This window comes from Pan troglodytes, chromosome X (genome assembly GCF_028858775.2).
Source record: "Pan troglodytes isolate AG18354 chromosome X, NHGRI_mPanTro3-v2.0_pri, whole genome shotgun sequence".
Taxonomy (NCBI): Eukaryota; Metazoa; Chordata; class Mammalia; order Primates; family Hominidae; genus Pan; species Pan troglodytes.
In genome coordinates, this window is record NC_072421.2 from 48,017,426 (window position 1) to 48,044,516 (window position 27,091).

A 27,091-nucleotide genomic window follows, 5' to 3' on the forward strand; every position below is an offset into this window, starting at 1 on the left:
CCCGGCCAAGTGCTTTCTTAAAAAATAGATTTAGGCTGGGTGCCGTAGCTCACGCATGTAATCGCAGCACTTTGGGAGGCTGAGGTGGGCGGATCACCCGAGGTCAGGAGTTTGAGACCAGCCTGGCCAACATGGTGAAACCCCGTCTCTACTAAAAATACAAAAATTAGCCAGGCGTGGTGGCGTGTGCCTGTAACCCCAGCTACTGAGGAGGCTGAGGCAGGAGAATTGCTTGAACCCAGGAGGTGGAGGTTGCAGTGAGCCAAGATCTTGCCATTGCACTCCAGCCTGGGAAACAAGATCGAAACTCTGTCTAAAAAAAAAAAAAAAGATTTAGAAGGCCGGGTGTGGTGGCTCACGCCTGTAATCCCAACACTTTGGGAGGTCGAGGCAGGTGGATCACCTGAGGTCAGGAGTTCGAGATCTGACCAATATGGTGAAACCCCCGTCTCTACTAAAACTACAAAAATTAGCTGGGGGTGGTGGTGGTGTGGCTGTAATCCCAGCTACTCAGGAGGCTGAGACAGGAGAATCTCTTGAACCCCGGAGGCGGAGGTTGCAGTGAGCTGAGATCGCGCCACTGCACTCCAGCCTGGGTGACAGAGCAAGACTCTGTCAAAAAAAAAAAAAAAATAGATTTAGAGGGTACAGCTGCAGTTTTGTGACATGGATATATTACATAGTGGTGAAGTCTGGGCTTTTAGTGTCCCCATCAACCAAATAGTGTACATTGTACCCATTAGGCAATTTCTCATCCCTCACATTCCTCCCACCCAGAATAGTGCTGGATACGCAGTAAGCACTTCATAAGGGCTGCTGGTAGTTTTTGTTGTGTTCTTGTTATTGGGCTAACATCCCTGAGTTAATCAAACTTAATTAGCAAGGGAGTATGGTGAGTGAATGAGATAATTTATACAAACACTTTAGCACATAGTACACAGAAAGTGCTCAATAAGTGGCTGCCATCATCACTACAATTATTATTATTGATCTATCCTCTCGAATTAAGGATGTTAATCAGAACCCCAGGGAAGGTTCCTGCATTGTCAAAAAGCTGGTGGGCAAGGATTGCCCCACCCCACCCCGCACCAGGGGTACAGGTCCATGGGGAAGGGGCAGGGCAGGATGGGGTGGGGATTAGTTTTCTACTGACCCACTCACTTGCTTCTTTCACCATCATTCATGGCCACCCCCTTCCCAATGCTCATTCATTCACCCGCACCATTCCCTGCTTGCTAGGACGGTGCCACTCCTGAGTTACAACCCTGGTGCCAGGTAGCCTCCGTTTGAATCCCGGCCATGCCCTGTGATCTTAGGAAAATTCTACAGTTCCTCTACGCCCCATATTTCCTCATCTGTAAAACGGGAATAAGAACCGGTACCCATCTCAGAGATTTGTTGTGAGCTTTGAGTGAGATAAACTATGCTGAGTGCCTGGTATACAGTAGGTGCTGTATAAATGCCGGCTATTTGCCTGTGTTATTTGAGACCCTGGCTTTGGCTCCTGGCCACCTGAGTTCCAGTCTCAGTTCTGCCATGTATTGACTCTGTGATCCTGGGTAAGTCACTTAACTGCTCCGTGCCTCAGTTTCCCCATTTTGTATTCCTCCCCTTTCACCTGCCTTATCTCCCTCCACTGCTGCTACTTAATTTGTTCCCTCTCTGCCACCCCTCACCAGCATGTCAGACATACAAAACAAGGGATTTTTGTGTGCTTGGCACACAGTAGATGCACAATAAATGTTGAAGGGCTGAACTAATTTGGGTTTGAGTCATAGGGAGCTTGGGGGATGTGGGTGATTGGATAGATTCTGGAGACTTTAGGGGACTGGGCCGGGGGAAATGCGGCCTCTAAGCTCTCCGCTGAGGCGGCTTGGAAGGAATAGTGACTGACGTGGAGGTGGGGGAGGGGGCTGGCCCGGGCGAGGCCCAGGGAGAGGGAGAGGAGGCGGGTGGGAGAGGAGGAGGGTGTATCTCCTTTCGTCGGCCCGCCCCTTGGCTTCTGCACTGATGGTGGGTGGATGAGTAATGCATCCAGGAAGCCTGGAGGCCTGTGGTTTCCGCACCCGCTGCCACCCCCGCCCCTAGCGTGGACATTTATCCTCTAGCGCTCAGGCCCTGCCGCCATCGCCGCAGATCCAGCGCCCAGAGAGACACCAGAGGTAAGCAGGGCCCGGGGTGGCCCAGCAGGGACCGGAGCTGGGCTGCAGCTTGTGTGCTGGCCACCAGGCCCGTGCACTCCCGTGCCAGATGCCTGTCTACTCAGCTTGGCCTGCGGGTACCAGGACCCTGGGCTAGTCTAGGGGGAAGAGGGTCGGAGGCTGGAACTGCTTTCCCAACCCCGAGGCTCCAAACTCCCTAGAACCCCTGACATCCGCCCCCAATTCCCCCAAACCCATGACCCCCTAATATCACAAATGCTTTCCAAATCCCCCCGCAAATTCCTTCATCCCGCAATTTCCCTCATCGCCCCCTAAATACCCACCGCTAACCCCTGCAGCTCCCTAAACTCCCCCAGCTCCCCAATCCCCAGTTCCCCAGCTCCCAAACTTCTTTTGCCCTCAAATTCCTCAAGTATCCCCATTGCCTTAAGCCCCCAAATTCCCCCAACCCCTTCAACCTCCAAACTCCCCCAGCTCCCTAAACCCCCAACCTCCTCCAAATTCCTCAACCTCCCTAAATTCCCCCAGCCTCTTATATCTCTTAATATACACAACCCCTAAACTCTGCCTTCTCCAAACTCCTCCAGCCCCCAATCCCAAATTCCTCACCCCCAAACTCCTCAACCTCCAGAATTCCCCAATCCCCTCATTCCTCAAACTTCCTCAGCCTCGTTCTCCCCCAAGTGCCACAACCCCATAACCCCGCAACTCACTCAGTCCCTCAATAATTTAAACTCTCCCAACTCTCTAAACCCTAAATTCCTCTGCGCTCCCCAATCCCCTTAAAATCCCTAAGCTTACCAACCCCTCAAGCCCAAATCCAGCCCCCTAATCCCCCCCATAGGCTGCCCCGGGGCAAGATGGGGTGGATGACCTGCCCAGGTCAGCAGATCAGCTGGGCCGGGGCCTGCCTGACATCCCCCTTCCCCACAGAACCCACCATGGCCCCCTTTGAGCCCCTGGCTTCCGGCATCCTGTTGTTGCTGTGGCTGATAGCCCCCAGCAGGGCCTGCACCTGTGTCCCACCCCACCCACAGACGGCCTTCTGCAATTCCGACCTCGGTGAGTCCTCACCCCACTCAGCCCACACACTCTGCCTTGGTTTCCCTTTCAGTCCAGTGGGGCTCACCATGGCACTTACCTCTAGAATGATTCCACTCGTCCCTGCACTTCTGCTTTAGCCACACTGGCATCCTCACACTTCCTTGAGTACTCTGTGCCCAAGCCCACCACAGGATCTGCATGCTGGCTGCTCCCTCTGCCTGGTACACTTTCCCCCCAGGTATCCACATGGGTGGCTGCCTCAAACGTCACCTTCTCAGGATGGCCTTCCCTGGCCATCCTGTTTAAAATTTTAACCCCTGCCCCTTAGTACTCCTGATCTCCTGTTAAACAGAAAAATATTCAGTGATACTTGTTATAACACAGTAAGGAAGACCATATTCAGGACCATGGTGATGGGTATAGGAACCACTGCAATGGGATCTTGCAGTCGGTGGGAGAGATTGGGCTCAACACTGAATATAGCATGGGCCAGTGGGAATGTGTAGCTAAGGAGCAGTGTGAGGGTCTGTGGGTGGAAATTACTAAGAAGAAACATCAGGGGTAAGGGGGATTCTGGCTAAACCGACGTAACAGGATTCTTGCTGAAGGCAGGCCAAGGGGAATCAGACATCACCTGGGGGATGGTGGAAGATGAAGAACCCAGTCAGATAGCAAGGATGATCAGAGATTGAGGATGATCAGGTATTGAGGATGATCAGAGATTGAGGATGATCAGGTATTGAGGATGATCAGAGATTGAGGATGATCAGGTATTGAGGATGATCAGAGATTGAGGATGATCAGGTATTGAGGATGATCAGAGATTGAGGATGATCAGGTATTGAGGATGATCAAAGATTGAGGATGATCAGATATAGAAGATAGGGGTTCTTGCTAAACTGACTTAGCAAGGCTCTCGGCTAAAACTGGATTTTACAAGGAAGTGCACAGATGGGCCTAGGAGGAGGTTCAGGAGCCTGAGTAAAGTTTGGTCAAGCAAAGAATCTTTGTCAGCCCCTTACCCAGGTCTGTAATTCCCCATTATACTTAATGTCTAACATTCCATATCCTTATTTTGTTTGTTCTTAGCCTGTCTCCTTCTGGCTAGAATGTGAACTCCACAAGGAAAGGGATTTCTGTGTTTTGTTCACTGTTGTGTCCCTAACACCCAGAACAATGTCTGGCACACAGTGGGCACTCCCAAATATTTGAGGAGTAAATGAACAAATCAATGTATGAAAATGGCTTAAGCAGTGCCTGGCAAAGAGAGACACTCAACATACAGATGAATCAATGAACAAATGTGTAAATCACTTTGTGTGCTGTCTGGCATCCAATAACCCCTATTTATGTATGCGCTTTGCTGGTATGATGATGATGATGATGATGATCTTATTTTTATTGGCTCATGCAGTCCATTTGACTCATATTTCCCTCCTCTCCTGCAGTCATCAGGGCCAAGTTCGTGGGGACACCAGAAGTCAACCAGACCACCTTATACCAGCGTTATGAGATCAAGATGACCAAGGTATCCCCTGCCCCCGCCTCTTTCCCAGCATTTTCTAACATCTTCCTCCTGGTCAAAACAGAAACTTCTGGCCACTGGTTGGTGCGAGAAAGTTGGCTGTGATCTTGGGATGCTATATGACTTCAGGGAAGAACCTGGAGTGGGAGGATTATGTCAGTAAAAGAGACACTTCCCCTCATCCATCAACAGATGTATAAAGGGTTCCAAGCCTTAGGGGATGCCGCTGACATCCGGTTCGTCTACACCCCCGCCATGGAGAGTGTCTGCGGATACTTCCACAGGTCCCACAATCGCAGCGAGGAGTTTCTCATTGCTGGTGAGGCACCGTCCCCGCGCCCTGTGCCACACCAACCAGTCCCTGGGGCGCGGCCTAGCAACCACGAGGGGGCGAGGCTCTGATGGGAATGGTCCCACTGGAAATGGGGACCACCCCAATTTCAGTCTATCAGAAGGCCGGGCCTTTGCCAGCCTGGCAGCTCAGCCAATCACAAGCTGCTTGTCCGTCCCCCCCCCCCCGCCGCCCACCCGCCTTTCTCCTTAGGAAAACTGCAGGACGGACTCTTGCACATCACTACCTGCAGTTTCGTGGCTCCCTGGAACAGCCTGAGCTTAGCTCAGCGCCGGGGCTTCACCAAGACCTACACTGTTGGCTGTGAGGAATGCACAGTGAGTGCCTGGACCCTGACCTCCAACGGGAGATCCTTCCCGGGGCCATTCCCTAAATCGTGGGCTTGTTTCTTGCTCCCTCTGGCTATTCTGTGTCCCTGTGGCTGCTCCCCAACCCTAAGGGCTGTCCCTGATCTCTCTTGCTATTTCCCCAAGCCCGAGACTGCTCCCTTACAAATTCTGGCTGCTCCCTTTCCCTGTGTCCAATACCCTGTGATCGCCTGTCCCTCCCTGGTCCCTCTAATTCTCCCTTGTGACTATTCTGTAATCCCACTCCCCGTTCCTGAGCCCCTGGGATTGTTTCTTCGTTCCCCAGAATGTTCTCCAAGAACCCAAAGTGCTGTTCCCTAATCCCACTGACCCTTCCTCAGCACATCTGCTTGTTGCTCTGCAGCTCTGACTATTCCAGACACCAGAGGGTGTTACACTGACCTCCTGGCTAGTCCACGCCTGTTCCCTGATGGCTCCTGATGGCCTCTGAGCCCAGTGACTATCTTGAAGCCCCACTGGCTATTCCTGTGCTTAAACTCCTTAGCCGCCAACCGGGTGGGGCCCCTTACTACTGCCAGTTTTTCCCTGTCCTTTGGGACAATTCCACAGGCGACCTGCCTGACTGACCCCCAGGGCCTATTCCCCAGCCACCATTCCAGGACACTGATTTACTGGCTTACTGTTATCTTTCAGGACCCAGTGACATTTCCCTCAATGGGAGGGGCTGTCCTGGGGTATGTACTTAGGTGGGGTGAGAGCAAGTCTCCCCAGCGGCTCAGTGTTGAAAGCTGAGGAGAGGAAGTTCTGCTCCACGGGGGAGGCAGGGAGAAGCCCTCAGAGATGTTTCCCTCCTCCCTTCCAGGTGTTTCCCTGTTTATCCATCCCCTGCAAACTGCAGAGTGGCACTCATTGCTTGTGGACGGACCAGCTCCTCCAAGGCTCTGAAAAGGGCTTCCAGTCCCGTCACCTTGCCTGCCTGCCTCGGGAGCCAGGGCTGTGCACCTGGCAGTCCCTGCGGTCCCAGATAGCCTGAATCCTGCCCGGAGTGGAAGCTGAAGCCTGCACAGTGTCCACCCTGTTCCCACTCCCATCTTTCTTCCGGACAATGAAATAAAGAGTTACCACCCAGCAGACATTGTTTCTGTGTAGTGCCTGGGAACAAACCCATGTTGCTGATGACCTGGTGTGAGCACTCCGGGACCAGTGGGGATGAGGGATGCCAAATGTTGGGTTTTTATATTTTACTTAAATTCTGATGTACTGGTAGTAATTCTCAACATTGGCATTAGCACTGATGATCTGCAACAGCAGTAATGGTCACTGAACCTGCATTATCAACCGTAACCTCTGAATAATTTCTCCAGCCAATACTTTAAAACATTTTCCTATACTGATTCCTAATTGCTATTTGCCCAGGGCTTTCTAGTTATAAATTATCCCACAGCTGACAAATCACTGCCTTACTGGAAATTCCCCATTCACACATCTTGCCAGCTGACAGAGTCATTGACAAATGCCCTACCAATTGGCAAATGACTGTCATTGCCTCAAGCACAGTCCTGATGTTGTCCAGTGAGGATGCCCCATCCAAACACGTGGGTGTTACTGTCCTCATCCTCAGGTTTTGTACCATGAGTCTGACTTGAGTGAAAGGGGACCCAGGGCACCCAGAGTCCCACAGTAACCCAGCTGGGGACTTGGGAAGAAGGGGTGGCCCTGGCTCCCCAGCCATGGCTGCAGGACATTCCTTGGAAGGGGCTGTTTGGGGCAGAGGAGAGGTGGGATGGAGAGAAGGTATGAGCTAAAAATCCCCAAGCTCTGCCATCCTCCCTCCCCTACTTCTCCCCTCACTCCTCTGACCAACTTGGAAGGAAATACTGACAGCAATGAAATGCAGGTAGGGTTCAAAATTAAGACCAGCCAGATATGCTGGCCCATACCCTCCACACACCTCCCTCAACCCAACTGTCCCCTCACCCAAACTAGGGTCTCTAGACTCGACCCTCACCTTTATGAATCATCCTTTCTCTAGAAAAACTGAGCGAGAGAACCTCCAAATACTCCCCTCTGAGGCCTTCCTGCTTCCACAGCGGGGTCCAGTCCCTGGCTCCTGCCCCTCATACTCCAAAGGTCTTGACTCAAGTGAGGCCCTTGGGAACTAGAATTTCAGACTGGTGCAAACATTCAATGGAGCACCTGTGTCCTCCTGACCTGAACCTGCTTGAAAAGGGCCCCAATATATCTCCTTTGGTAAAGAAAAGGATCCCCAAATTCCCTCTCATCAGAGTACCCACTGCTCTTACCAGTAAGAACCCAGGTCTCCTCCAGGGCATTCTAGGTCACCAAGCACAGCCCCCTGGATCTTCTGTGGTCCTGTCCCAGAGCCTTTTACACTCCTGGGAGGTTACCCCATGGCCCAAATTATGTCCCGGATGGGAATGGGCAGATTTTGAACACACAGTACTCAGCCACTTAAGCAGGGAATGCGCATGCAGCAACAATTTCTACATCAACATCTACACCTTGGTTACGCCCTCGGAGGGTCTGAACCTTGTCCACCGAAGGGGCCAACCGCAGCCTTTGCTGATGGGCACAACTGTAAGGTAAGGGCCCGAGCCCTGGTTCATCCCTGGTGACCTTGTCAATGTTCCCTCAGCTGCCTGCAAGAGGCTGACCGCTCCTGGCAATTCGCCAAACCTTAGTGTCAGCTACCTGCACTCTTAAGCTGCTCCCTGGCCTCAGGGCCCATTTCCTAAGTCCTCAGCTCTTCCAAGCCCTAGGGGGAAGGTGAAGTAGCAGGGGAAGGATGGAACCCAGTGTGGAGGTCGTTCTCCTGATGACCTGTCTACCCTGCAGGTCAGCCCTTCGCCAAGTGCAATGCAGAATGGACAGGGAGGACCGGAGACCAGAACAGGTCTCAGGGGACACAGAGTCCAGAACAGCAGACGAGGCTACCTCCACCAGAGACCTGGCATGAGCTCCTGGCAGGATCTGTAACCCTGGGCTCATTACATCCCCCATTGCTCTTGTAGAACATCCGTTAAAATAGGTCAAGTGAGCATCCTCCATCCCCAGCATTCGGAGTGTCTGTGGGTGAATCTCTGGGAGAGACTCTGTGACAGCTGAGAGGAAGCTTGTAGGGGTCACAGCCATGTGGTATTCAGCATGGGACCCAGCTCAGTGGGGAGCCTGGGGGCCAGTCCTTCTCTCACCTGAGCCTCAGTCCTTCTCGCCATGTTTAAACATGGGCGTCACAGTCCTGGCCCAGAATCCTTCAGAGGTCTGTGGTGGGGTTAGAGGATGTTTATGGGGTGTCTTTGCCCCTTGGATATTTTTGGGGGGGTCAAAACACAGGAAATGGGACAGTCACGGTGGCTGACGCCTGTAATACTAGCACTTTGGGAGGCCAAGGTGGGCAGATCACGAGGTCAGGAGTTCAAGACGAGCCTGGCCAACATGGTTTCCATCTCTACTAAATATACAAAATTTAGCCAGCTGTGGTGGCGCATGCCCTGTGGTCCCAGTTACTTGGGAGGCTGAGGCACAAGAATCGTTTGAACCCAGGAGGCGGAAGTTGCAGGGAGCTGAGATCATGCCACTGCACCCCAGGCTGGGGGATAGAGCAAGACTGTCTCAAAAAAAAAAAAAAAAAGGCCGGGCACGGTGGCTTACGCCTGTAATCCCAGCAATTTGGGAGGCCAAGGTGGGCAGATCACGAGGTCAGGAGATCGAGACCATCCTGGCTAACAAGGTGAAACCCTGTCTCTACTAAAAATACCAAAAAAAAAAAAAAAAAATTAGCCGAGTATGGTGGTGGGCGCCTGTAGTCCCAGCTACTCGAGAGGCAGGAGAATGGCATGAACCTGGGAGGCGGAGCTTGCAGTGAGCTGAGATCAAGCCACTGCACTCCAGCCTGGGCAACAGAGCCAGACTCCGTCTCAAAAAAAAAAAAAAAAAAAAAAAAGCAGGAACCCTGGAGCCAGATCATCTGCATTCAAATCTTGCCCCTGCCATGTCTTAGCTCTGTGTCCTTGAATAAATCATATTGCCTCTTTGAGCCTCAGTTCCTGCATCTGTAAGACAGGGATAAAAAGAAGGCCTAACTCATAGAGACAATGTCCATATTAAATGAGGTTGTATATGTGAAGTACTTGGAACAGTGCTAGGCATATAGCACTTACAAGCATTAGTTACTAGAAGTAGTTATGATAACTATAACTTAACTTATAACTTTAGTAGTGATTATTTATAATATTGCAAACAATGTTTGATATTAGGCATGATAATATACAATATTGGAAACAATGTGTATGATTAATACCAATAATTTAATGTCCATTTCTCCCCCACACCAGTCTCCTCACCAAAATACAAGCTCCTGACCCTGCTCTGCCTGAAGGAATGGGGTAGGTCTCCGAGACCCAAAAGCTCCTGATGTGATACTAAGATCCCAGCTCTTTACGCCATAAATGTTCCTCAGTCCCAGTGTCCCTCTCTCTTTTCCCCCTCACAGACAATCCAGTTTCCTAGTGGAGTCCTGAACCTGTGGCTCACAGAAGCACCTGAAAATAAAGAGCAATGTGGTTAGATCCTTCTACACGCCCACCCACAACAACTGTGGCGACACCATGAGGAGGGGTTCCCCTTTAGGGATTCCTAACGGCAGGCCAGCCAACCTGTCCCCACCCTGTGTGGACTCCTCACCCTCAGGTCTCCCTCTGCACCACCCTGGAACAAAAAGTCCCCATCCCTGGAGCATTCTCCCCACGAAGAACCCCCGCCTCACAATACTATGTTCCCAACTTCAGCCCGTCACAGCAAATTCTGTCCCCAGTCCGTAGTGTTCTGAGTCTTTGAGACTTGGGGATCATAGCATGTCCTAGCCAAGGGACATATGGTCATGCTACACTGGTCCTTGGGACATGGCCTCTGTCCCTCCAGGTCCTTTGAGGGATAGAAGTCTGCACTCTGCGAGATGGGGGGTGCATCCTTGGAAGGGGCTCAGGGAGGAGCCCAGAAAGGGCTTCCTGACTTTCTATAGGAAAGGATGCGATGGGGCCTTGAGTGAGTCCCTCAGGGACTCCCGCAGCCACAGGCGTCCCCTTTGTGTTGTGGCTCACCCCTGTTCTTCCTGCCTCTTGCTCCCCTACTTCTTCTTCCTATTCCCTGCTCCTTGTCCCCGTTGCCTACTTCCTATCCCTTGGTCCTTCTACATATTCCCTACTCTTTTGTAAAATGTTTTATTTTGTTTTATTTTATTTTTGAGACAGAGTCTCACTCTGTTGCCCCAGCTGGAGTGCAGTGGTGCAATCATGGTTCATTGCAACCTCAACCTCCTGGGCTCAAGCGATCCTCCCACCTCAGCCAGCTAAGTAGCTGGGACTACAGGCACATGCCACCATGCTCAGCTAATTTTTTGTAGAGACGGGGTTTCATCATGTTGCCCAGGCTGGTCCGGAACTCCTAGGCTCAAGCGATCCTCCCAGCTCAGCCTCCCAAAGTGCTGGGATTACAGGCGTGGGCCATCAGGCTCCGCCTGCATGTTCCCTACTATCAAGCCCTGCTCCAGCTCCTGTTCCCACTCTTCGTGGTTCCCTTTCTGTTTCTACTCTTGTCAGAACTACATAGTTACAAAACAGCCAGGAGGTGCTGCTGCCCTACCAGGCACCAGGAATTAATGAGAAAAGTTGCTGTTAAGGTAGTATGGCTTTGGTACAGGTTTACAGAAAGTGGCCAATGGAACAGAATAGAGTTCTGAACCTGCAGGACAGAGATATGAAATGTTAGTATAGGCCGGGCGCGGTGGCTCACACCTATAATCCCAGCACTTTAGGAGGCCGAGGCGGGTGGATCACCTGAAGTCAGGAGTTCGAGACCAGCCTGGCCAACATGGTGAAACCCCGTCTCTACTACAAATGCAAAAATTAGCTGGGTGTGGTGGGATGCCCCTGTAATCCCAGCTACTTGGGAGGCTGAGGTGGGAGAATTGCTTGAACCCAGGAGGCGGAGGCTGCAGTGAGCCAAGATTGCACCACTGCACTCCAGCCTGGGCAACAGAGAGACACCCTGTCTCAAAAAAAAAAAAAGTTAGTATATATATGACAGAGGTGGCATACAAGCTCAGTGGGGGACAAGGGCTTACCTATAAGGAAAAAGATGAACTCAATCCCTACCTCCTTCACACTGTATATGAAAAGGAATTTCAGAAGAATGAAGAATTTAGATGGCAAAAACGAAACTTTACTAAAAAGTCCCTCTTTGCTCTAGTGACTTGAGTCACTACTTTGATCATACACTAAAGTTCCATATGTACATGGATCTATAACTGGACTTTTGTTTTTCTTCCTTTAATCTGTCAGCCTGTCTATTCATGGGTCAGCATCATACTATTTAAATTATAAAAGTTTCAGGCTGGACATGGCGGCTCACGCCTATAATCCCAGAGTTTTGGGGAGGCCAAGGCAGAAGGATTACTTGAGGCCAGGAGTTTGAGACCAACCTAGGCAACATAGCAAGACCATGCCTCTACAAAATAAACAATAAAAAAATTAGCTATACATGCACCTGTAATTATAGCTACTCAGGAGGCTGAGGTGGAAGGATTGCTGGAACCCAGGAGGTTGGGGCTGCAGTGAGCTACAATCATGCCACTGCACTCCGGCCTGGGCAATACAGCAAGATTTTGTCTCAAATAAATAAATAAATAAATAAACAAATAAATGAAATCTTCGTAAAATGTCTGGTGGCAGAGGCATCAGGCTCCCTGTGGGCTGGGAGTATGAGTCCTTATTATCACTTTTCTTTTTCAGGGTTTTCCTAGTTTTTCTTGCATGTTCGCTTTTCCATATGAACTTTACTATCAACTCATTTAGCTCTAGATATAAGTTTGTAGGTATATTTTTGGGAACCACATTAAATATATAAATTAAATAAGGACGTGAGAAGGTGAACTGCCATTTTCATGATGTTAATTCATTCTACCCGAGAACAAGGAATGTCTTTCCATCTGCCTAAGTCTACCTTTGTGCCTTTCAGGAGTGTTTTAAACTTTTCCTCATATCACTTTGCACATCCCTTGTTGATCTTATCCCAAAATATCTTATTTTTTTTGTTGTTATTGTATATGTTTTCTCTTCTATTATACCTTCTATCTGGTTATTTGTGTATATAAAAACTACTGATTTCTGCATGTTGATTTCATATGCTGCTGTTACTGCGTTCTTTTTTATTTTTATTTTTTGAGACAAGGTCTCGCTCTGTCACCCAGGCTGGAGTGCAGTGGTGGGATCATAGCTCACTGCAGCCTCAAACTCCTGGACTTAAGTGATCCTCCCGCCTCAGCCTCCCGAGTAGCTGGGACTACAAGGGTGCACCACCATGTCTGGCTAATTTTGTGTTTTTTTTGTTTTGTTTTGTTTTTTTGATAGAGATGGGGTTTCACCATGTTGACCAGGCTGGTCTTGAACTCCTGGGCTCAAGTGATCCTCCTGCCTTGGCCTCCCAAAGTGTTGGGATTACGATGTAAGCCACCGTGCTCACCCTTAATGTGGTTTTGAATTTCTTTGCTAATATTTTATTTAGGATTTTTGCATTGATATTTATAGTAAAAATGGTCTATGCTTTTTTTTTTTTTGAGACAAAGTCTCGCTCTATCACCCAGGCTGGAGTGCAGTGGCATGATCTCAGCTCACTCAACCTCTGCCTCCTAGGTTCAAGTTATTCTCCTGCCTCAGCCTCCGGAGTAGCTGGGACTACAGGCGCACACCACCACGCCCAGCTAATTTTTATATTTTTAGTAGAGATGGGGTTTTACCATGTTGGTCAGGCTGGTCTCGAACTCCTGATCTCAAGTGATCCACCTGCCCTGGCCTCCCAACATGCTGTGATTATAGCCGTGAGCCACTGCACCAGGTCTATGCTTTTCTTTGTGCTATTAATGTTATAATTGCTTTAGAAAGGTAATATGGAAGTTTGTCTTCATTTTCCATTCTGTGGAACAATTTATGTGGCCATTGGGATTAACTAGTCTCTAGCATTTCAGTGGAATTCCCCTGTGAAATCATCTGGGCCTGATGATTTTTTATGGGGAAGTTCCTTAAAAACTTTCTCTATTTCTTTTATGGAAATTGGTTTGTTAACCTCTAATGGGGTCGATTTTGGTAAACTGTGTTTCCCCAGGAAATTACTTATTTTCATCTAGGTTTTCTATTTTATCTGTGGATGCCTTTTTTATATTTTGACTTTTAGAACCACGCTAACGTCTTACATTTAAAAATATAAAATTAAATCAGCATTACCAGGCGTGGTGGCTCATGCCTGTAATCCTAGCACTTTGGGAGGCCAAGGCAGGTAGATCGCTCAGGCTCAGGAGTTTGAGAGTAGCCTGAGCAACATGGTGAAACCCAATCTCTTATAAAAAATACAAAAGAATTAGCTAGGCATGGTGGCACGCACCTGTGGCCCCAGCTACTCAGGAGGCTGAGGTGGGAAGGTTGCTTGAGTCCAGGAGGCAGAGGTTGCAGTGAGCCAAGATTGCGCCACTGCACTCCAGCCTGGGCGACAGAGTCACGGACTCTATCTCAAAAAAAAAAAAAGGCTGGGTGCAGTGGCTCACGTCTGTAATCCCAGAACTTTGGGAGGCCGAGGCAAGTGGATCACCTGAGGCCAGGAGTTCAAGACCAGCCTGGCTAACATGGTGAAACCCCATCTCTACTAAAAATACAAAAATAATTAGCTGGGTGTGGTGGCGCACACCTGTAGTCCCAGCTACTTGGGAGGCTGATGCAAGAGAATTGCTTGAACCCGGGAGGCAGAGGCTGCAGTGAGCCAAGACCACACCACCACACTCCAGTTGGGCGACAAAGTGAGACTCTGTCTCAAAAAAAAAAAAAAAGAAAAAGAAAAAAAAAGACCTCCCTTTTAGAAGGGGTCCTGCCCAATACCCAGAAGGAAGGGATGTTGCAGAGAGAGTCTAAGGCTCTGAACAGACAGGCCTTGCTGGGTTTCCCCACTCAGTCTGTTAGTACAAGATCACACCCTTTTTGTCCCATCACATTTCTTTCTTTCTTTTCTTTTCTTTTCTTTTTTTTTTTTTTTTGAGACAGAGTTTCGCTCTTGTTGCCCAGGCTGGAGTGCAATGGTGTGATCTCAGCTCACCGCAACCTCCGTCTCCTTGGTTCAAGCAATTCTCCTGCCTCAGCCGCTCGAGTAGCTGGGATTACAGGCATGCGCCACTGCCCCTGGCTAATTTTGTATTTTTAGTAGGTACGGGGTTTCTCCATGTTGGTCAGGCTGGTCTAGAACTCCCGACCTCAGGTGATCCGCCTGCCTCAGCCTCCCAAAGTGCTGGGATTACAGGTGTGAGCCACTGCGCCCGGCTGTCCCATCACATTTCTATACAGTTATAAATCCTGCCTATGCAATGAAGTCTCCATGAAGGGCTGAAGAGGATGGAGTTGGAGAGCTTCTGGATAGCCGAACATGTGGGGTTCCTGGAGGGTGGCTACCTGGGGGTGGGGCATGGAAGCTCTGTGCTCTTTCCCACATGCTTCGTCCTCTGCATCTCTTCATCTGTATCCTTTGTAATGTAATACTCTTTACAATAAACCGATCATGTAAATAAGTGTTTCCCTGAGCTCCATGAGCCACACTAGCAAACTAATTGAACCTGAGGAAGGGGTTGTGGACCCCGATTTATAGCTAGTTGGTCAGAAGCACAGGTAAAATAACCTGGGGCTTGCCATCAGCATTAGAAGTAGGGCTTATTCCTGTGGACTACATCCTTAACCTGTGTGATCTGATGCTATCCTCCAGGTAGATAGTGTCAGAATTGAATTGCAGGACATCCAGCTGGTATATTAATTTGCTGCAGAATTAATTGCTTCTTGGTGTGTGTGTAAAAGCCTCCACACATTGTATTGTGAGAGCAGAAGAAAAAACAGTTTGATTCTTCTACTCACACACATATAACAATTTTATATATACACATATATGAAATTATATATATATACATAAAGAAATGAAATGTCCTAGCTGTGTACAATGAGAGGGCCTTGAAGCAAGAACATTCCAGTAGCAATGAGTAAATCTAGTTCCCAGATCTTGGCTTTGAAATACTATTATCTTTGGGCTGGGGCCGGGAAAGAACAAGATATGCCTGGAGGTGATGTCAGCAGAAATGTAAGAGCCTGTCCTCTCCTCCTTAAAATTGCTTAAAAGCAATGAGAACACTGGCAAAAATTGTCAAAACAAACTTATCAGAACTCTGGAAATTGACCAAGGTTTACAATTCAGAAAGCGTTTTTTCAAGAAAATGGCTGAATCTTGGTAACAACAGGAAACTGTGGCATTTGAACTTCTCTTGTACACATCCCCTTCTCCTCACCTCCACAAGAGCCTTGAAAATCAACAGCCCTGCAATTCCAGTGAAAATCAGCAGACTAGCAACCATTGGAGGAGGCAGAACAGGGTTGGAGTTCCTCCAAAACCTCATTTCCAGAGAACTGTCTTTATTTGATCTGTCTGGCACTATCCTGAATACTCCACTCATGGGGCTCATCTGGTATAAACAGCTTTCTCTGGGGGTGCTTTTCAGAAACAATTAGCAGCAACTGTTTAACACAGCAGTGATAACATTTAGGAAAAAACAAGCTTTTCAAGAAAACTTAAAAGGAAAATCTAGGTAATTATATATCCATTATCAGTCCATTATTAGGCTTTAAAAAGCTCTGACATATGCCTGGGAATCTAGAAAACCACAAATACGCATAAGGCTGTATGTATGCCTAGGATCTCTGGCTGACCTCAAAACTCTGCACAAGCAGGAAATGAAGGATAAGGCAAAGTTGTAAACAGCCTGCCTTTGCATTAAAGGCACACCCTGACATGCACATAGAGCCCATCAGCAAAGTCTGGGAGACTTACTGGTTTCAGGTGATTTAAAGAAATATCTGTCCAATCATTAGCTGACCACTAAGCTAATGGAGCAGAGACTTGGGTAGCCACATATGACAAAGAACACAGGCTTTACAGAATTAGTTCAGGAAGGTCACTAAAAACAAAACAATACAAAGCAATAAAAACAAATCCTGAGGAGGGGAGAGAATCTGATTCCCAGAGTTGCCACATTATATTATTTAGATGTCCAGTTTTCAACAAAAATGTATGAGAGATGCAAAGAAACAAAATTAAGTGTGGCCCAAACACAGGGAAAAAAGCAGTCAAACACTATCCCTGAGGAAACCCAGATGTTAGACTTAATAGGCAAAAACTGTAAATCAGTGATTTTTAATATTTTCAAAGAACTAAAGGAAACTATGTTTAAAGAACTAAAGGAAAGGATAAAATGATATCCTAATAAGTACAGAGTATCAATAAAGAGAAATTACATGAAAAAGAAATTCTGGGCCGGGCATGGTGGCTCATGCCTGTAATCCCAGCACTTTGGGAGACTGAGGCGGGTGGATCACCTGAGGTCAGGAGTTTGAGACCAGCCTGGCCAATACGGTGAAACCCCCCTCTCAACTAAAAATACAAAAATTATCCAGGCATGGTGGCGTGTGCCTGTAATCCCAGCTACTCAGGAGGCTGAGGCACGAGAATTGCTTGAACCTGGGAGGTGGAGGTTGCAGTGAGCCGAGATTGTGCCATTGCACTCTAGCCTGGGTGACAGGAGTGAAACTCCATCTCAAAAAAAAAAAAAAAGAAAGAAATTCTGGAGATAAAAAGCATAATAACTGAAATGAAAAATTCACTAGAGGGGATCAACAGTAGCTTTGAGCTGGCAGAGTAAAGAATCAGTGAATTTGAAGACAGGTCAGGTGAGATGATCCAATCTGAGGAACAGGAAGAAGAAAAGTAAACAAAATGAACACAGTCCTAGAGGTCTGTGGAACACCATGAAGCATATAAACACCCACATAATGGAAGTCCCAAAAGGAGAGAGAAAAGAGAGAAAAAAAGGTGCAAGAAAGACTATTTGAAGGAATAATGGCTAAAAATTCCCCCAATTTGATTTAAAGCATTAATCTATTCATTCAAGAAGTGCACCGAACTCCAACTAAGATAAATTCAAAGAGATAGGCACCCAGACACATCATAAACTTATAAAAGCTAAAGACAGAGAGAATCTTGAAAGTAAGAGAGAAGTAACTCATCATATACAAGGAATCCTCAATAGGATTAGCAGCTAATTTCTCATTAGAAATATTGAAGTCAGAGGGCAGTAGGACAACATATTCAAAGTACTGAAAGAAAAAGACTGCCAAACAAGAATTCTACATCCAGCAAAATTATCTTTCAAAAATGAAGGAGAAATTAAGACATTCACAGATAAACAAAAACTGAGATAGTTCATCACTAACACACTTCTACAAAAAATGCTAAACGGAGTCCTTCAGGGTGAAATAAAATGATACTAGCTAGTAATGTAAATCTACATAAAGAAATAAATAGCACCTGTAAAGTTAACTACATAGGTAAATATAAAAGACAGTATAAATGCATTTTTTTGCGTGTAACACTTTTTTACTCCTGATTTAAAAGACAACTGCATAAAGCAATAACTATAACTATGTTCATGGGCACACAATGTGTAAAGATGTAATTTGTTTGACAATAATAGCACAAAGGAGGGATGATGGAATAAAGTTATATAGAGGCAATTTCTTTGTATTACTGAGCTTAATTTGGTATTAATTCTAATTGGAGTAATATAAATAATGACGTTAATTGTAATACCCAAGGAAACAACTAAGAAAAAAAAAACAGGCTAAGTGCAGTGGCTCATGCCTGTAATCACAACACTTTGGGAGGCCAAGGTGGGTAACTTGAGCTCAGGAGTTTGAGACCAGCATGGGCAATATGGCAAGGTCCTGTCTCTATAAAAAAATTAAAAATTGGCCAGGTGCGGTGGCACACGCCTGTAATCCCAGTACTTTGGGAAGCCAAGGCGGGCGGATCACAAGGTCAGGAGTTCGAGACCAGCCTGGCCAACATGGTGAAACCCCACCTCAACTAAAAATACAAAAAAATTAGCTGGGTGTGGTGGCAGGCGCCTGTAGTCCCAGCTACTAAGAAGGCTGAGGCAGGAGAATTGCTTGAACCCAGGAGGTGGAGGTTGCAGTGAGCCGAGATCGTGCCACTGCATTCCAGCCTGGGTGACAGAGTGAGACTCTGTCTCAAAATAAATAAATAAATAAATAAATAAATAATAAAAAACTAAAAATTAGCTGAGCATGATAGCATATGCCTGTGGTCCCAGCTATTCAGGAGGCTGAGGCAGGAGGGTAGCTTGAGCCCAGGAGGTTGAGGCTCCAATGAGCCATGTTCCTACCATGGCACTCTGGCCTGGGTGACAGAGCAAGACCCTGTATCAAAAAAAAATAAAAATTTTTTAAATTAAAAAAATGAATAAAAGACATAGGGAAGAAATAACAGAAAAATTAAAAATGGTACACTAGAAAATATCTGTTTAACTTAAAAGAAGGCATTACTAGAGGAATACAGGAACAAAAAATAAGATATAGAAAACAAATAGCAAAATTGCAAACATAAACCCTACCTTATCAGGAATTACAATAACATAAGTTAATTAAACACCGCGATTAACCCTTTTCCTGTTTAGGAAAAAAAAACGTGCAGCTTGCTGCCTGTGCTCACTAGATTTTACATAAACATGCTCTTTGAGGCTGAAGCAAAGCTAACTGATTTTCAATGTCAAAACATAATATAAAAACTATTCTTGGAGTTATTTCTAAGCTGAACTAACATCAGAATCATCTGAATCATCAGAATCATCTGAATCATCAGAACCATCTATTTTGGAAAAATCAGATTCATCAAATGATTCTTCATCCAACGACTGTTCAAGAACGATGTTAACATCATTTGTAGGGATGCTACATTTTCTAGGATTTGACATTTTCAATGATTGAGAATTACTATATTTTGTAAGTGGAAATACCACTCCTAAAAACAGAATGCTATAAATAGAATGATGTCTTTTGTTTCCAAAGTCGATATACTAGAGTGATGTGAAAATAATAATAAAAATGAGACAGTTTGTGGCAAAGTTATCTCGGGGTGAACACTGCAGCCGCAAGTGCCATCAGAGAGTGTTCTCAGCACAAATGGTAAAGGGTTAATAGGCACAGTGGATGAAAAACGTGACTTAATTATATGCTATCTGTAAGAGGCACATTTTAGATTCAAAGACCCAAATAAGTTGAAAGTAAATGGATGGAAAAAGATTTACCATGCAAACAATAGCCAAAAGAGAGCTGGAATAGCTATACTAATATGAGGTAAAATAGAATTTAAAACAGCAATTGTTACTTGAGATAAAGAAAAATATTTTATAAGCATAAATGGTCAATCCATCAAGAAGATTTAACAATAAGAAGTATATGTGCACCTAACAACACAGCACAAAATATATGAAATAAAAACAGGCAGAATTGGAGACAGAAATAGACAATTCAACAATTATAGCTGAAGACTTCAATATCTCATTTAAAGAAATGGATAAAACAACTAGACAGGGAACCAACAAGGAAGTTTTTTTTTTTTTTGGAGACGTGGTCTCACTCAGACTGGAGTGCAGTGGTGCAATCTCAGCTCACTGCAACCTCCACTTTCTGGGCTCAAGTGATCCTCCCACTTCAGCCTCCTGAGTAGCTGGGACTATAGGCGTGTGCCACCATGTGGCTTTTTGTGTGTGCATGTGTATTTTTTGCAGAGTTGGGGTTTTGCCATGTAGCCCAGGATGGTCTTGAACTCCTGCACTCAAGCAATCCACCCACCTCAGACTCCCAAGGTGCTGGAATTACAGGTGTGAGCTACTGTGCATGGCCAATAAGGAAGATTTGAAAAATGCTATAAACCAATTAGACCTCATAAACATCTATAGAACACTTCACCCTACAATGGCAGAATACACATTCTTCTTCAGTGCACATGGAACATTCTTCAGGACAGACTATATGTTAAGCCAGAAAACAAATCTCAGTAAATTGAAAAGGACTGAAATTATACAAAATATGTTCTCTGACCACAATGGAATGAAATTAGACATCAAAAACAGAAGAAAATTTGAAAAATTTACAAATATGTGGAAAGTAACACACTCCTAAATAACCAATAGGTCAAAGAAGAAATCACAAGTGAAATTAGAAGATACTTTGAGATGAATGAAAATGAACACACAACATATCAAAAGGTAAGGGATGCAGTTAAAGTGGTGCTTAAAGGAGAATTCATAGTTGTAACTGCCTATATCTAAAAAGAAGAAAGATATCAAAATCAGTAACCTAATCTTCCATTTTTTTCTAGGAAATTAGAAAGAAAAGAGCAAACTAAGTCCAAAGCAAGCACAAGGAAAAACATAATAAGAGTAGAAATAAATGACATAAAGAATTTTAAAAATAGAGAACTAATAAAACAAAAATTTGGTTCTTTGAAAAGATCAATAAAATTGATAAACCTTTAGACTAAGAATAAAAAAGGGCAGAAAATTCTAATTACTAAAATGAGGAATCAAAGAGTGGACATACTACTGACCTTACAGAAATAAAAAGTATTATAAGAGAGTACTGTGAACAATTATGTGCCAGTAAGTTAGAAAACCTAGATGAAATGGACAAATTCCTAGAAAGACACAAACTACAAAAACTGACTCAGTAAGCAATGGAAAATCTCAATAGACCTATAACAAGTGAAGAGATTGATTTAGGAATAAGTAAAACTTCCTACAAAGACAAACCCAGGACCAGATGTCTTCACTGGTGAATTCTACTAAACATTTAAAAAGAATTAATACCGACCAGGCATGGTGGCTCACACCTGTAATCCTAGCATTTTGGTAGGCCAAAGCAGGAGGATCGCTTGAGCCCAGGGGTTCAAGACCAGCCTGAGCAACACAGCAAGACCCTGTCTCAAAAAAAGAAAAAAAATTAATGCCAATCTTCACAAAATCTTCCCAAAAATAGAAGAAGGAACACTGTCCAACTTATTCTATGAGGCCAGTGTTATCCTGATACCAAAACCAGAAAAAGACATCATAAGAAAACTACAGAGCAATGTCTCTTACGAATATAGATACAATAATCCTTAACAAAATAATCACAAACTAAATCCTACAACATACAAAAAGGATTTATACCAAGGCCAAGTGAGATTTAGCCTAGGAATGCAAATGTCTACACCTAGACACATCATAAACAAACTTATGAATGTATCAACTTGCATGAAAATCAATTAATGTACTATATACCATATTCATAGAATAAAGGACAAAATTCACACAATCATGTCAATAAACACAGAAGAAGCATTTGACAATGTCCAACATCCTTTCACAACAAAAATACTCAACCAACTAAGAATAGAAGGAGAAATTTGTCAACACTGAGGTAGCAGTTAATATATGCCAGATGCATTGTTCTAGACACCTTACATTTACTAAGTAATTTCATTCTCACACCAACTATATGAGGCGGGAACTATTATTACCTACATTTTGCAGATGAATAAACTGAGGTACAGGGCGTTTAAGTAACTTTTCCTGTGTTAAGCAACTAATAAGTTGTGGAGGTAAGATTCTTATACAGAAATTCTGGCTACAGAGTCCATGCTCTTAATCACATTCTGCTCTACTGTCTCTCAAAGAATGTAGACTAATAATAATGATAAACAAATTGGGTTTCCTTAAAACTAATGATTCAAGCCGGGCATGGTGGTTCACGCCTGTAATCCCAGCACTTTGGGAGGCCGAGGCGGGCAGATTGAGACCATGCTGGCCAACATGGTGAAACCCCTTTTCTACTAAAAATACAAAAAGTAGCTGGGCGTGGTGGCACGCACCTGTAGTCCCAGCTACTCGGGAGGCTGAGGCAGGAGATTCGCTTGAACCCAGGAGGCGGAGGCTGCAGTGAGCTGAGATTGTGCCACTGCACTCCAGCCTGGCGACAGAGCGAGACTCCTCCTCAAAAAAAAAAAGAAAAACTAATGATTCAATCTTTATCTGTAAGTAAACTTAACTTACAACACTGTTGACGTATATCAGTGATCATAATTTGTAATACTGGTAAGAATTGCTAATATTAGTAGCAATGTTTATTTAATCAAGTTGATAGTGTTGGATCAATATTTATATTTAATTGTAATTTTAGTCATAAAATTGGTGATGATCATTTACATGAGTAAACATAATTTGTAATATTGGTAAAAATTGACAAAATTACTTATACAATTTGATTGCATTAGTAACAATTATTTAATTTCTATTTGTAACTAAAATTTGATTCATAACTGTGGTACTCATAATTTATATTAGTAATCAAAATTTTAATATTAGTGATTTTTTAAATAATAGTTAGAATGTTAACCATATTAGTAATTATTTCTATTAGGAACTACAAGATAATTCAAAACACAGGTACTCATGGGTTATATTAGTAATCTTAATTTGTAACACTGGTAATAGTTATATCTGTAAAAATTTTTACACTGTTTGTACTAATGGTTTAATTTTATTTACTTATTTATTTAATGTTTTGAGACAGGGTCTCACTCTGTTGCCCAGGTTGGGGTGCGGTGGTGCTATCATGGCTCACTGCAGCCTCAACCTCCAGGGCTCAAGCGATCTTCCCACCTCAGCCTCCCAAGTAGCTGGGACTACAGGTGTATGCCACCACGCCGGGCTGATTTTTAAATTTTTTGTAGAAATGGGGTCTCGCTATGTTGCCCAGGCTGGTCTCAAACTCCTGGGCTCACGAGATCCTCCCACTTTGGGTTTAAATTTTTAAAAAATAATTATAACAATTTACAACATAAGTACTAATCATTTATACTAATAAACTTAATTTGTAACACTGTAATGCATTGTAATATTAGTTGTTATATTTGATGATATTAGCAATGATAATTCAATTTCTATTATTTAAACGTTCAGCATATTTTATTCTGGCATATTGTAGCCCAATGACCCAACTGTGGTAGTCTCCACTGCGTGCCATGTTTATGTAAGTCAAAACAGGTACTTATAATTTATATTAGAGCATAATTTGTAATAGCAATAATCATTTGTAATAACAGCAATAATCTTTGATGCTATTAGTAATGATTATTCAATTTCTACTAGAAACTATAATTTAATTCATGACATAGGTACTCAATTTACAACAGTAAAAATAATTTATAATATTAGTGATAATTTGTAATATTAGTGATTTTTATATATATATATATATATATATATATTTTTTTTTTTTTTGAGACGGAGTTTTGCTCTTGTTGCCCAAGCTGGAGTGTAATAGCGTGATCTTGGCTCACCACAACCTCCGCCTCCCGGGTTCCAGCGATTCCCCTGCCTCAACTTCCCAAGTAGCTGGGATTACAGGCATGCACCACCACGCCGGGCTAATTTTGTATTTTTTTAGTAGAGACAGGGTTTCTCCATGTTGGTCAGGCTGGTCTCAAACTCCCGACCTCAGGTGATCCGCCCACTTCGGCCTCCCGAAGTGTTGGGATTACAGGCATGAGCCACCGCGCCCGGCCAGTGATTATATTTCATAATAGTAACCAAAAGTTCAATTTCTATTAATTAATTAATAGGAGGGAGGCTGAGGTGGGACTCTGTTGCCCAAGCTGGAGTGCAGTGGCGTGATCTCTGGTCACTGCAACCTCCAACTCCCGGGTTCAAGTGATTCTCCTGCCTCAGCCTCCCAAGTAGCTGGGACTACAGGCACGCACCACCATGCCCAGCTAATTTTTGTATTTTTAGTAGAGACGGGGTCTCATTATGTTGACCAGGCTGGTCTTGATCTCCTGACCTCATGATCTGCTCACCTCAGCCTCTCAAAGTGCTGGGATTACAGGCATGAGCCACTGTGCCTTGCCAACAATTTAATTTATAACATTATTATTGATAAATGTTATTGGCAATCCTAATTTGAATATAGGTAAAATTTCTATCAGAAGGAATATTTGATAATGTTAGTAATAATGACTTAATTTCTATATGTAATATATTCTGATTCATTACATTAATTCTGTCAATTCACATTAGAAATAGGTTTTTAATACTGGCAAAAATAGATAACATGAGTAACAGGATCTGATAAATATTAGAATGGATCATGATTTAGTTTTCCTTGTAAGCATAAGGAAATTCACGGTAGACCCTATCACAAAGCAACTTCATGACTCCACGTGTACACAGCAGCCACACTCTTGATATCGCACTGCTGATAATATACCAATATTTAATATTATTGCAGTAGTTATGACTCTTCCCTCCTGCCCACTCTATTTTCCCCAAACTCACCATTTCTTTGTGATTGGGGTAGAAGGTCTGATCAATTAGAGGGAATTCTTCTGTCCCCAGTTTCTTATGCAGTCGAACCATCTGGGCAAACTATGAGAACCAGGAGAGCTGGGTCAGTGAGTCCTTCACCACGAATCTGTAAGTTTCTGAACACCCTCACTTCCCCAAATCGCAGAGTGGTTTCAAGCTCCCACATACATGCATGAGCTGTTCCCTCTGCCAGTGGCACCCTTCCTGTTACTTACCACCCAGGGCTTGTCACAGAAGTTGTAGACAGAATGCAAGGAGTTAACACTGGGGATTCCAGCATACTGCAGCCCAATGACCAAACTGCGGTAGTCTCCGTTGCGTGCCATGCTGAAGGCGTGCTGGCGGATCAGCACAAAATCCGGCTTCAGAGACCTAGTGTGGCAGGGGTAGGAGTGTTGAGAGTTCCCCCAGAAGCTCCCAATCACTCTCGAAACAAAGACCAAGTTTTTAAATCTCCATAGCTCCCAGAAATTGCAAAGTGGTTTCTCACCTCTGCACACATGTGTGAGCTGTTCCCTCTGCCTAGTGCACCCTTTCTACCCTCTGCCCACCTGGTGATCCCCTTTAAGCCTCTCTCCTACCTGTTCCCTTCTCAGCAAGGTCAGCTTGCAGCTTACCGACACAGCTCTGACAACTCCCTGGTCACCATCTCTCAGACTGCAAGCTGTCTTCAGTGTTCTGCCCAGAATAAATTCTAACCTCGGGACCTTTACCAAGGCTGTTCCATCTGCCTAAAGCACTTCCCCCCTAGATATCTGCATGGATCACTCCTTCACCTCCATCAGGTCTTTCCTCAAATGTCTCTCCTGCAACCAGGCCACCCTATCCCAACTGCAGACCCCACCATCATCCAACAATTGCTACATCTGCTTTAGTGCTATATATATATTTTTTTCTTTTTTTTTTTTGTTGAGACGGAGTGTTGCTCTGTTGTCCAGGCGCTGGAGCAATCATGGCTCACTGCAATCTCCGCCTCTCGGGTTCAAGCGATTTCCCTGCCTCAGCCTCCTGAGTAGCTGGGATTACAGGCACCTGCCACCACGCCTGGCTAATTTTTTTATTTTTAGTAGAGACGGGGTTTCACCATGTTGGCCAGGCTGATTTTGAACTCCTGGGCTCAAGCAATCCACCCACCTTGGCCTCCCAAAGTGCTGGGATTATAGGCATGAGCCATCACATCCGGCCACTGTTATGTTTTTTCTTAGCACTTTTACATTTTCTTATTTATTTGTGTATTGTGTGTATCTCACAGTAGAACGTAAGTTTCATAAGGCCCAGGTTCTTTTTCTTTTTTTTTTTTTTTTGGCCTTTCAGCATGTAGAATATCTCCTGGCACACAGTAGGTGTACAATAAATATTTATTGAATATGAAGTCCTGAGAGCAGCATCTGGCATGCAGCAGATGTCTAGCAAATGTTTATTTAATTAATAATTGAAGGCTGGGTGTGGCGGCTCATGCCTGTAATCCCAGCACTTTGAGAGGACAAGGCAGGTAGATTGTTTGAGCCCGGAAGTTTGAGACAAACCTGGGCAACATAGTGAGGACCCCCCCCATCTCTACAAAAAACATAAAAATTAGCCAGGCATGGTGGTGCGCACCTGTAGTCTCAGCTACTTGGGAGGCTGAGGTGGGAGGATCACTTGAGCCTGAGAGGTTGCAGCTGCAGAGAGCCATGATTGTGCCAGTGCATTCCAGCCTGGGAGACAGAGCAAGACCCTGTCTGAAATATATATATATATATATATATTTTTTTTTTTTTAAAGTCTGACTTGTGGCATCCTGGGGTCCCTGGCTCTTTTTCTGAAGAAAAGTTGTCTCCCCACATTCCATGCCTAAGTTCTTGCCCACAGAAGGATGGGTGGGGAGGTAGGAACTTTCCCCCAGCTCTAAGGGAGAGTTCTTATGCCTTGCTCATAACACCAAGGTACCCTTTTTATACTCACCGCACGACCTTCACCCCGTTCCGAAGAACTTCCATATCCACAGAGAATCCACCATTGGCATGGGCCACAAGGTTGAGATCAGAGAATTCGGCCTGGGAAGGAGAAAAAAACTGGTGATTCACCTACATCACACAAAAATGGCCACTCAGTTTGCAGTATGGACAACTGACCCCCAGGTCCAAATGTCCCAACTTACCTGTTCTACTTTAATGTCAATTTCTCCATGGATCTTTTTCCCTTTGAAGTATTTTGCCCTGGAGAGGAAAAACAGAACACATCTGTCAATGATGAAATCTCAGAAGGGAAGACAAAACACAGGCCCTTGACCCTTTTGCCCCTTCAATGCTACTAAAGAAACCACAAAGTGCCTTATAATTATTGAAATATTTTGAAAAAATCAAG

The 27,091-nt window shown here is 44.9% G+C and overlaps 2 protein-coding genes across 3 annotated transcripts in view; one reads left to right on the plus strand and one right to left on the minus strand.

Annotated features, from left to right (window-relative positions):
- The window catches only part of SYN1 (synapsin I), a 48,090-nt gene that overhangs the window by 8,414 nt on the left and 12,585 nt on the right, over window positions 1-27,091 (minus strand). For both annotated transcript variants that reach the window (XM_016943248.4, XM_016943247.4), the window contains exons 2-5: window positions 26,886-26,943; window positions 26,690-26,781; window positions 24,961-25,117; window positions 24,716-24,805 (exon numbers count right to left, since the gene is read on the minus strand). In XM_016943248.4, the coding sequence (XP_016798737.1) occupies window positions 24,716-24,805; window positions 24,961-25,117; window positions 26,690-26,781; window positions 26,886-26,943 (397 nt within the window). The remainder of the gene's footprint in view (window positions 1-24,715; window positions 24,806-24,960; window positions 25,118-26,689; window positions 26,782-26,885; window positions 26,944-27,091) is intronic.
- Window positions 1,900-6,522, plus strand: TIMP1 (TIMP metallopeptidase inhibitor 1). The gene is made up of 6 exons (XM_016943251.3): window positions 1,900-2,162; window positions 3,096-3,224; window positions 4,655-4,734; window positions 4,924-5,050; window positions 5,276-5,400; window positions 6,254-6,522. Exons 2-6 carry the CDS (start codon window positions 3,104-3,106, stop codon window positions 6,422-6,424), a joined length of 624 nt encoding a protein of 207 aa, XP_016798740.1. The 5' UTR covers window positions 1,900-2,162; window positions 3,096-3,103; the 3' UTR covers window positions 6,425-6,522.